The sequence below is a fragment of the Equus asinus genome, chromosome 11 (genome assembly GCF_041296235.1).
Source record: "Equus asinus isolate D_3611 breed Donkey chromosome 11, EquAss-T2T_v2, whole genome shotgun sequence".
Lineage (NCBI taxonomy): Eukaryota > Metazoa > Chordata > Mammalia > Perissodactyla > Equidae > Equus > Equus asinus.
In genome coordinates, this window is record NC_091800.1 from 69,108,828 (window position 1) to 69,121,207 (window position 12,380).

The 12,380-nt window shown below is 41.3% G+C and overlaps 1 protein-coding gene across 1 annotated transcript in view; it reads right to left on the bottom strand.

Annotated features, from left to right (window-relative positions):
- The window catches only part of ABCC4 (ATP binding cassette subfamily C member 4 (PEL blood group)), a 242,789-nt gene that overhangs the window by 160,061 nt on the left and 70,348 nt on the right, over positions 1–12,380 (bottom strand). Inside the window, exons 5-6 of the mRNA XM_014864856.3 lie at positions 1,394–1,483; positions 25–188 (exon numbers count right to left, since the gene is read on the bottom strand). Coding sequence (XP_014720342.2) covers positions 25–188; positions 1,394–1,483 — 254 coding nt within the window. The remainder of the gene's footprint in view (positions 1–24; positions 189–1,393; positions 1,484–12,380) is intronic.

Here is a 12,380-nt window from a genome sequence, read left to right on the forward strand (position 1 = left end):
TTTTTAAACCAATGTTTCTCTTACCGGAAATACGAGAACAACTTCCCGAAGCAGCTTTGCAAAGGCAGAAGAATGACGAGAACTGCCATCCCGGCAAGACATGAAATTCCTATTTCCATCCAGAGCAGGCCAGTTACTGCGATAGCCTGCAGTGGCCCTGCCCACAGAAAGTGCAAGAATATTGTCACCTTAAAAGAAAAAGACAGAGTGTTCTTAGGACTATATAAAAACAAAACCAGTAAGAACACAGTATAGAAACAGTCGTCTCTGAAAGAACAGGCAGGAAACTAAACAGAAACGATCACAATGGGCTTTAAAGCTGTTCAAGCAGACACCCAAGCATCCACCATTCCTGGGTAGCTCAGGGCAGGGTTCCGGCTCCTCCAGGGAGAACTCAACCAGCAGGGCTGGAAAGAAGATCTCCATTTTGTCTATCCCACAGATGAGCTCAGGACTCCCCTAAACTCTCTCTGCCACAAAATTCAGCCTCATCTCCCCTGTGGCTCCCCAGGAAAGCCTGTATGATGATACCTGCCCACATTCTCCAGTCTCTCCCACTGAATTCTAATTCCTACTGAACAATGGCTGTAATTAATACAGGGAAGGGACTGTGGTGAAATGGAAATGGCCAGATCTCCCTCAAGGCAGGACTTGTTCCTGTGTACAGAGGACATAATTACTTGTGTATTTATCTCCCTGTCAGGCTGCCCTTTCTCCAGGGCAGAAATCAAGTCTTATGCATCCCTGAAAATGAGTAGGGGGCCTCAGTTCATGTTTGATGAATGAATAATTGAAAGAGAAGTAGTCTAGTGCAATACAGATCTGACCAGCAGTTACAATGCCCTGGATAATGCAATACATTCATACGGTAAGTGTAAAAAAAAAAAGAAAAAGTGTGGTAGGATAGAGGAGAGCAGGTTATTTCTGGCTAGGGATCACCCACTTGGCATTATTTATCAAAGGCTTCCTATGAGGCAGGCACTGTACAGGGCACAGGAAAAAGAACAAACCCTGCCCACCAGGAGTTCATCATCCAGAGGAGGAGAAAGACAATTCAGCCAGCAATCCCAGCACCACGTGCTAAGAAGGGCCTCTCCAGGAGGACTACTACGTGCATTGAACTAAGTCAGGCAAGCACACTGCTGTCTGCCCATTTGTTACTGAAGCATGTCATAGGCAACATTAGAAAAACCTAACGCTAGTTTACAAGACGACACGTATTACTACCTCTAAGTTGCACACAGAAGAAATGAGAGTTGGATAAAAAGTACCCTTGGTCATATGTCCTCAACAGAAATCCTGGCCTAGGCCAAAAACCATCACGGGACATTCCAGTAAGTTAAACTACACAAGAAAAGCGGGAAATGAAAATGGATCCCTCAGTGCAGCTTACCTGGTCAAACTTGTTCACATCGTTGGACAGCAGGTTGACTATCTGGCCTGTGGTGGTCTTCCCCATGGCCACGTTACTAAGGCGAAGCGCCTGGAACAAGAGAGGGAAATAGAGAATTGGATGCCTACAGTGGTCAGTCACCCTTAGACACAGCAAAACGGAGAGCTTCTGCACCAGGTCTGGTGTGGCGTGAAGATGAGCAGGAGGACCCATGATGGCAGGGCTCTGGGGACCCACATTCAGGCTTCAGCTCCTCAATGTGGTGGCCACTGCGCTCCACAAAGAATAGCAAAGGGAGGAGCAAAATTCCCACCCATTTTTTGATGAATTTAGGCATGCCCAAAGTTATCAAAGGATCTAAGTTGATCCTTTTAGGAGCCAACTAAAGTAATTTTGAGCCAAATTAGGTGAGAGTGAAGAGGCTGTCTAAGGAAAGAAATTACAGAACTTGGACTGTAAATCTGGAATCAGTCATTAATTCTGTGTGTGGCACCATTTAAACACTCTGTGCCTTAGTTTCCTCGCTCTGTGAATGGAAATAACCCCTCACTCCGCCTAGATCATAAGGTTCCTGCGAGAGTGAAATGGCAAATATTTGTTCTCTATTAGGTGTAGGACACCAGGTCTTCAGGAGATACGATGACTGAGGACTCGTGTCTTCCTGTCTTTGGAGATGGGACAGATATGTACAAACACCTGTAATCCAAGCGTGAATTGGACAGGAGGACGCTACTGGCATGGAGAACTGGGAAAGGTTCAACTGAGTGACACTGTGGGGAGACCTCGGACGATTAAGAGAAGAAACTGCATGGAGAGAAGGATGGGCACACTGGGTAAAAAGAACAGTGCACAGAGAAGTCAGGGAATGGAAAACGTGGAGGCAGCTGAGTAAAGAATACCCAAAATCTGGCTAAAAAGGTGGACTGGAAAACAGTTAAAGAGTTTGGAAGGCAACCCAGACTAGTGAATGTTTGTACATAAGAGTAAGAAACTCAACTTTAGGAAGATTAAACTGTAGAAGTGATGGGCCAGAAGATTCTTAGAAGAAGGGAGAATTAGGGGTCACTGAAACAGTCCATGTAAGAGGTAACGAGACTGTGCACAGGGCTGTGTGAATGGAAAGGAAGGACCAGATGTACAAGAAAATACTTTGAAAGTAAAAAATGCTATACAAATGCAAGTGAGTCAATCACAAAATATACACACAGATCCCCTAAAAAAGGAAGAAAGAAGTGCCTGTAAAGGAAACAAACATATCTTATTGTGCCTTAATTACTGAAAACTATCTTGAAAATATTTTTAAAGCCAATTTTATATACAAATACACATTAATCCCTCATGCAGAAAATACATTATGGAGTAGATACGTGATATCTAATTTTAACAAATAAATTAAGGCAGAATGGCACTCTAAACTGAAGGTTTTCAAAAAATCTCAAGACAACTGCCCCCAACTGGAATTATCATTTACAGACTACCACCACTGCTGACAATGAGAAGGACAGGGTAGGATGGCGCAGAGGACAATCTGTGCAGAAGACAAAGTTCCTCTGGGAGCACCATTAGGACTACTGGTCATTCAGCTACCTCTATGACCAGGTATAGTGACGGATTAAAAGGCTGGGCTCTGGAAACTCAGACACTTGGGTATTAACATAAGTTAACAATAATTCTGCAGCCAACACAGAAATAAAGGATCTGTCCAAAGAAAATCAGTCATACTCCATAAAGGAGTAAAAAAACTGTGAAGTTTCATTAATATTATTAATGAGGAAGACACAGCTTGCAGGCAAACTGCCAGACTTCTGCTCCCAACCATGAAAGAATAATTGGTCCTGGACTTGCCCTCTATTGTGAAACTACAAAACTGGACACAATCTGTGTAGCAGCTGTTCTCAGGCACTGCACACAGGCAGCACAGGACTGTGAGCCTTGAGAGAAGGGAAATACAAGAACAAGCCCAGTGACTGGCCTGGTTTTCTGCCTGGGGGCATTTTCTGCCCAGGCAACACTGCAGTTTCCCGCCAAGGAGGAAGAGATGGATGTGCCAAGTTGCAGAAACACCTGAAATTTGTGGGCCAGAGGAGTAGAGGGTAGGCCCCAGAAAGGTTTTGTGGGGATTTACCGTGAGTACTTTGCCAGGGCTTCACTGTACATGGGCAGTGGGGCTGAGTGCTGAAGGGAGACTCCAGAGGTCACACAGTGCTAGGAGACCCTGGAACATCTGCCCAACTAGAAGAAAAACATCTTTATAAGTGCCTTAGACATTCAACTTAGATACAAGTAGGGCCATGCCTTAGTAACGGAGATCACACTCCAGAGAAAGAGCCATGCACTTAGACTAAGTTCAAAGTGGAAATATCTGCCCTAGGTGGATAGGTAAGTAGGTATGGAAAGAGATAAACAGACAGATAAGTAGAAAGAATGAACCAATCTTGACAGGACCAATCTGCCAGGAATTGCTTACCAGAACAAAACTCAATACCCTTTAAGCCAGACTCCTTATAATGTTATCCCTCATAATGTCCAACACAGTAAACAATTAGCAGACATGCAAAGGAAGAAAATGTGACCCATGGGGCCGGCCCCGTGGCCAAGTGGTTGGGTTCGCAGGCTCTGCTTCAGCAGTCCAAGGTTTCACGAGCTCGAATCCTAGGCGTGGACATGGCACCGCTCATCAAGCTGTGCTGAGGTGGCATCCCACATACCACAACTAGAAGGACACACAACTAAGAATATACAACTATATACTGGGAGGCTTTGGGGAGAAGAAGGAAAAAATAAAATCTTTAAAAAAGAGAAAAAGAAAATGTGACCCATAATCAAGGACAAAAAACACAGGCAATAGAAATAGATCCTGAGATGACCCAGATTTTGGGATTAGTAGACAAGAACTATAAAACAACTATTATAAATATATTCAAGTACTTAAAGGAAAACATAGTTATAATAAGAGAATGGATGGGTACTTTCAGGAGAGAGATAGACACTATCAAAAAGAAGCAAATGGAAATTCTAGAACTAAAAAGTACAACACAAAAAATTCCCTAGGGGGGCCAGCCCTGTGGCACAGTGGCTAAGTGCACACTTAGCCCAGGGTTCTCAGTGGCCCAGGGCTTGCCATTTAGGATCCTGGGTGTGGACATGGCACTGCTTGGCAAAAGCCATGTTGTGGTAGGCATCCCACATATAAAGCAGAGGAAGATGGGCATGGATGTTAGCTCACAGCCAGTCTTCCTCAGCAAAAAGAGGAGGTTTGGCAGTAGTTAGCTCAGAGCTAATCTTCCTAAAAAAAAAAAAAAACCCTAGATAACTTTAATAGCAGATAATTTCTACTGATCTGTCACCAGATTCATTAACCCTTTCTTCTATAGTTTACAATCTGAAGAACAAACAGGAAACAAAGAGAAAGATTGAAGGAAAAAAACAAAAAAACTAAACCTGAAGGTTCAGTGGGACAATATTGGGCAATTGGAGTCCTGGAAGACAACAATGAAATAGGGAAGAAAAAAATTTACGTAATTTAAATAATGGCTGAAATTTTTCCAAGTTTGATAGAAAGTATTAATTTACATACCTAAGAATCTTAGCAAACCCAAGAAGGATCAAAACAAAGAGACCTATGCCTAGGCATATCAGTCAAACTGCCAAAAACCAAAAAGTAAGAAAAAGGCTTGAAAGGAGCCATAGAAAAACCCATAATATGCCAAGGAACAACAGTAAAACTGATGGCTGAATTATCAGAAACAACAGAGATAAGAAGACAGTGGAACAACATCCACAAGAGTAACTGTCAACCCAGAATTGTATAGCCAACAAAACAGTCCTTCAAATGATGAGGGTGAAATGAAGACATTTTCAGATAAACAAAGCCTGAGAGAATTTATCACCAACAGATCTGAACTATAAGAAATTATAAAAGATTATTCTTCAAGTTAAAGGGCAACGATACCAGATGGAAACTCAGATGTACAGAAAGAAATAAAGAGAAACTAAAATGGCAAATATGTGGGTAAACACGAAAGATTATATTTTACCTTTTCTTTAAAAGATAAGTGATTGCTTAAAGTAAACAATAGTAACACTGGATTGTGGGTATAGATATAAAATATATAATAACAACAGCACAATGGATGGGGAAGTCTAACAGAATTTTACTATCTTTGTCCAGTATTACAATAAACAGGGTAACAGAATTTTACTACCCTTCTCCAATAATACACTAAAAAGACTATAACAGGAGCCAGCCCCATGGCCAAGTGGTTAAACTTTCTTGTGCTCCGCTTTGACAGTCTGGGTTCGCAGGTTTGGATCTCAGGCGTGGACCTACTCCACTCATCAGCCATGCTGTGGAGGCATCACAAAACAGAGGAAGACTGGCACAGATGTTAGATCACGGCTAATCATCCTCAAGGAAAAAAAGGAGGAAGATTGGCAACAGATGTTAGCTCTGGGTGAATATCCTTACCAAAAATAATAAAAAAAAATTTTAAAGACTGTAATAAACTAAGATGCCTATTTCAGTCCCTAAAGCAACACTAAAAATACAAAAAAGAGATACTGCCAAAAAGCCAATTGAGAAATCAAAATAGAATACTAAAAATATCTAATTGACCCAAAAGAAGTCAGGGATGGAGAAAAGAAAAATAAACAAACAGAAAACAACTAGCAAGCTGAAAGGCTTAAACCCAATCACATCAATATTTACACTAAATGTAAATAGAATAACATTCCAGCTAAAAGCCAGAGATTGGACTACAGTCACACTGGATTAACAAAAGAAGGACCTAGCTTGCTGTATATGTGAGATGCACTTTAAATACTAATGGTTGAAAGTAAAAGGACAGAGAACGATATGCCATGCAAACAGGAGGCACAAGAAACCTGGTATGGCTATATTAATATCAGACACTGCAGACAGTGAGACAAGGAATATTACCAGAGATTAAGAGAGACATTTCATAATGATAAGAAGGTCAACTTAACCACTCCTAAATGTGCATGGATTCATATGAGACCAAAACAGACAGAACTAAGGAGAAAGATCAGGAAACTCTACAATCATAGTAGGAGATTTCAAACATTCCTCTCCCAGTAACTGATACAAGCAGAAAAAATACATATATATCAGTAAGGAGAGACAGAAGATCTGAACCAGCAACCGTAACTGCAGGACAGTTTTCTCAAATACACATTGGAAGTTCTCCAACACAGATCATATGCTGGGGCCATAAATCTCAATAGATTTCTAAATATAAAAATGTTACACAGAATGTTCTTTGATGACAAGATAATTAAATTAGAAATCAGGAATAAGATTCTCTCTAAAAACCCCAAATATTTGGAAATTAACAACATATGGGAAATCAGAAATATTTTTAAATAAGTGATAATGAAAATACACCATATCATAATTTGTAGGATACAGCTAAAACAAGTCTTAGAGGCAACTTCTAGTTTTAAATGCTTTACATTCAAAAGAAAGAAATAGGGCTGGCTCCATGGCCGAGTGGTTAAGTTCGTGCACTCTGCTTTGGCGGCCCAAGGTTTCGCCGGTTCAGATCCTCGGCACAGACACGGCACCGCTCATCAGGCCACATTGAGGTGCTGTGCCACATGCCACAACCAGAAGGGCCCACAACTAAAATATACAACTATGTACTGGGGGGATTTGGGGAGAAAAAGCAGGAAAAAAACAAAAAAAGATTGGCAACAGATGTTAGCTCAGGTGCCAAAAAAAAAGAAAGAAAGAAAATTGATGATCTAAGATTCTACCTAAGACCAAGACCAAAGAAACAAAAACAAAACCCACAAAACCAAACCAAACCAAAAGATCACTCTGTTCACACTTTCAGAAGAGCATCTAGTGTAATCAATTATATGCCTGTTGACCTTGGGAGCTACCAGCTCAGTGAGTGCGCAGACGCTGTCATACTCATTTATGCCACCATGATCACAAAACTAACTACCATTTATTGAACACCTACTGCAAGCCCAACAACTGAATAGGACACAACCTTACAAAGTAAGAATTATTCTTATTTTGCAGATGAAAAATTAACTGGCAGTATGACTGCCTGACAGAGAAAAGGCTCTCAGTACTTTTTTTTAATGAAGACAATTTACTGCTGTTCCTTGTTAATGTAGAAAATTAAAGTTTGGTTCTAATAAAGTGTATATGTTATAGTTAAAAATAGTTCCCCTCCAGGGTAGCGAAAAATAACATATAATCAATGCATCATTGTTCTGCTAATGTTTGGTTCTACATTTCCTTAAGTTGACATGTTATAAAAGAATACTATTTGGTCAAATTTGTTCCTTGTGAAAGCAAAACAGTTTCACCATGAGAATAATAAAAGTCAAACAAAACAAACTGGAGTCAATATTTGCACTACATATGCCAAACCCAGGGTTATTATCTTTAATAAATCAAGAGCACCTAAATATCAATCTGAATTACAAAAGCCTACCAAATAAAAGGGGAGGGGTGAGGCACACAGAAAGAACTCGCGCAGAAAATTCACTAAGGAAAACACTGATGGCTAATGAAAATTTGCAAATACTCAAATTCATTATTACTTAAAGGTAAATTAAAACAACAAAGCAGCACTATTTTTCACCTAGAAATCAGTGAAACTGCAAACATGAAAAATATAACATCCAGGGGACTGGCTCGGTGGCATAGTAGTTAAGTTCACACGCTCCACTTTGGCGGCCCAAGGTTCACGGGTTCCGATCCTGGGTGCAGACCTACGTTCTGCTCATTGGGCCACGCTGGGACGCTGGCCCACATACAAAATAGAAGACTGGCAAGGATGTTAGCTCAGCAACAATCTTTCTCAAGCAAAAAGAGGTAGATTGGGAACAGATGTTAGCTCAGGGCCAATCTTCCTCACCAAAAAAAAAAAATACACACACACACATATACACATATAACACCCAATCTTGGCAAGGGTGTGGGGACATCTCATTTCACTGGAGAGAATCTTAATAACTAACAACTCTCTGAGCAGAAATCTGGCATACCAAAAGTCTTAAAATGTATACACTCTGAGAAATTAAAGATGTCTCCAAAGGTTTAGCTTTAATAATGTTCGTTGTACTGCTGTATGTTAATACAGAAAAACTGGAAAACAATCTAAATATCTAATTATTGGTTATAATAGAATCTACATGGCCATTAAGAACAATATTGTGAACCGTGGAATGCAAACTCCATCAGAGCAGGGATCCACTTATGGTTGGTTCCTACTATGAGGGACCATGAAAATACACCTGGGGTTATAAGAGAGTTCTATAATCTAGGCCAAAACATTAATTTCGTTCAATTTTTTAGAAGCAAATGTAAGTAATATTTGTCATTCACTTGAAAAATAAACTGTTTCTCCTTTCTCAATTATTTTAATCAGCAGAAATGGAACACAAAACCCAAGTGTGGACACCTAAGTATCACCACCAAAGGAATGGGGAGAAAGGAATGTTCTTTCTGCAGAAGTGAATTTTCCAGACTGGTGAAAAGTACTATCCCTTCAAGAATCCAATCTTTATTTTAATAGAAACTCTCCCCAAACCCTTCTCTATCAGTCCTTTCAAACAGAAGATGCAAAGTATAGTTTACCATCTTCATGATGCAAGTTCCTGGTTACCAACATGACCCTTACCCAACGTCAATGACCCCCAGTGTGTGTGGACGCTCCTCCCAGTGCCCCAGATGGCCCCGCTTTTTGGGTTTTGCATACTTTATACTTGCATCCTGTCCCTTGCTGTCAAGCTACCCCTTCAAACTTTCATCAGACTATCTGACCATTACCTACTACTCTAAGCTACGATACAGCCTCCTAATATTGTAAGTAGTCAGAGAAAATAGGCTCTGAGAACCCAAAAGACTTTCAGAACAGAAAACGGGTACTTGTATCACCTATTTTGCATTTCTGGCTTTCCTCCTGGTTCATGGCCCTACCCCAGAGTTGAGTTTGTCAGGTAATGCCGTTTTTTCCAGGTAAACTGGGTATTCCTGCAACAGGCAACTACAACGAGTATGTTTAGCTTGAAGCAGAAAATTGCCTGCATTTTTCCAATATCATTGCCCAGAGTTGCTTAGTAATGCTGCCACATCTACTTTCATGAGTGTATAACCTAAAGCCATTAGTCTCTGTTTTTGAGGGGAGGGCCCAGGACTGCCTAATAACTTCCATCCCCAAGAACATGATTGGAGGACAATGCCAAAAAGTTAGTCAGATTCCCCCAATGGTTCTGTAGAAGTAAAAAGATTCAAGGAAATGAAAAACAAAGTCCATACAAAATCAGCAACCTGTGCTCTGGAATCTGACAGCTCCACTGCTTTTTTGTTTTGGGGGGGGGGTGGCGGGGGGGATTGCTGATTTTCCATGGCTGGCACACAACCAAACACACCTGTACAGAAAGCTCTCTGCAAGCGTTGAAGGATTTGGCATTTACCTCCTGGAAGGATCATTAGCTTTTTTTTTTTTTTTTAAACTCTGTTTGCCACCTTTTACCATTATTCCTCTAGAACTATGAGAGTCAAGAGTCCAGAAAGACATGTACAGAGTGGGCATGAGGGCCACAGTGTGGACCCCCAAGAATCACTGGGGTCTTGGGAGTCTGTAATATCTGCTCCGAGGTCAGGCTGAAGACTTGAACTCCTCAGGAGGAGTTTCTCCACATTCCCTGACCTCATCACTCCCTAGGGCCATGGGTGGCCTCTCCATCACCGTGGGGGCCTTCTCCATCACCCTGGAAACCCTGAGGCTCCACAGCCCCTGTAGGATGAAGACAAGCAAAGCACGGTCAGGCTCCCATCCTGGTGACCGCTACACAGAGTACCCAACCGTTTGCTAGTGACGATGCTACATGAAAAACGCTCACTTCATACTCTGGATGCCTAAAGTGTCCCCATCCTTGGGAACATTTCAGAAAATCTAATCACTGAACTAAAAACAGGTGCTTTGAAGAGTGGGGAAGTAGTGAATGTTTACTCTTTGAGGAAAATTACCACAATTTAATTAATGAAGCCTACCAATACGGATGCAAAGAATATGTAAGGCAATTTGATGGTAGTATATTCAAAGCAGTACCACATTCCCAGAGAAACACTGAAAGACCCCTCACACCCAGACCCTGCCTTGCTAATTTCCTTGTTTGAAACAGAAGGCCCACCTGACTGGTTACCAAACAAGAGAGAGTACAGAGCAATGAGCAGTACATAACAGTTGTGGCAAAGGTGAGCTGGGAGGGCAACAGGAAGAAAGAAAAATAGAGAGTGTGTGAAAAGCCCCATGACAGAGAGAGAAAGGAGAGCAGGTTCACACACAAGTGCAAATATACATTTCAGGGTTAGGTGAGAGAAGATAATCACAAGGAGAATGTAAATGAACTGTGCTCCCACTAGAAGGGAGGAAAAAACAAACCTCTATCAACTTTGTTTTTAAACCTTTTTAATCACATTTTTCTTAAAAAAAAATTATGAAAACAAAAGTGTTTATAATCAATCTCAAATACGGCATGTTTAGCCATAAAAATTTACACATGAGGCCATATGCTAAGTCTTTCATAACAATTATAACTATGTTTTCTATTAAGAAGTTTACCATTATTTTGCTTATCATGTGCCTTCTTCCAGACCAAAAGAACACAAGAGGGAACTAATATGCCCACTACATACTCAACCATTGTACATAATTCTACTGAGAATTCATCAAAATGAGGATATTTTACAAATGGGATTTTCCTTTTTTCCTAATGGTTTATATTTATCAAAGTATTGGACTTGAGGAGGATGGATATGCAGCAAACCTAACGTAACCGGGCACACTTCTGTAATATTGCAAAACTAGCTGCATGACTCGTTGCCTTTTAAACATCATCTTTGAAGCTTTTGGAAAATGAAGAAATCCATGCGGCAGAAAGAAAAAAAATGACAAAAGAAGATGCCGTCTAAATTATGATTTATTCATAATACACAGTTTTAGAACCAAACTTACCAAAAGCAGCGCTGCCTTAATTTCTATCACCAGTCTATACAAAGGAATTAGGAGAAAAGTGCACAGAGCAATGAGGAAAACATCACACGCATCAGATTCCATTTTTCTAAATCCCACATGCTCCTTCTCCCTGGGGGCAGGGTACCAAATAGCAGCTGAGTGCCAACAGCTGTTATGACGCAGAGATAGTGAACAAAGAAAATGACCCAGCTGGTTCAGCTAATGGGTCCCAGAGGGAGCAGAAAGAAGGAGACGGACGAGGACTTCAAAACATACCCAGGACAGAGCTGCTTGCTCAGCGCACGGAGCCAGAGAGGTGTGGAATCCTCTCTGAAACGCTTTCCTTTTCCTCCACAACTAACAAAGTTCACCAACAGAGTTGAGGATCACGGGGAATGGGAATTTTTTCAATGGATACTAAGTAATTGTATGACCTATACCTATTTAAAACTTAAATTAACCTTGAGAACATTATGCTAAATGACCAGAGAAACAAAGTCAAATCCTGTATGATTCCATTTACATGTGATACCTAGGACAGACAAATTCACAGAGACAAAAGGCAGAATGGAGGGTGCCACGGGCCGGGGGAGGGGGAACCGGCAGTTGCAGTTTAATAAGCACAGAGTTTCAGTGTTACATGATGAAAAGAGTTCTGGAGGTGGATGGTGGTGACGGTTGCACAACAACATGAGTGTACTTTTTTCCCCCAAAGATTGGCACCTGAGCTAACAACTGTGGCCAATCTTTTCTGGGTTTTTTTTTCCTGCTTTATCTCTCAAACCGCCCCCGGTAGACAGTTGTATATCTTAGTTGCAGGTCCTTCTAGTTGTGGCATGTGGGACACTGCCTCAACGTGGCCTGATGAGCTGTGCCATGTCTGCGCCCAGGATCTGAACCAGCAAAACCCTGAGCCACCGCAGTGGAGAGTGCGAACTTAACCACTCAGCCACGGGGCCGGCCCCAACACGAGTGTACTTAATGCC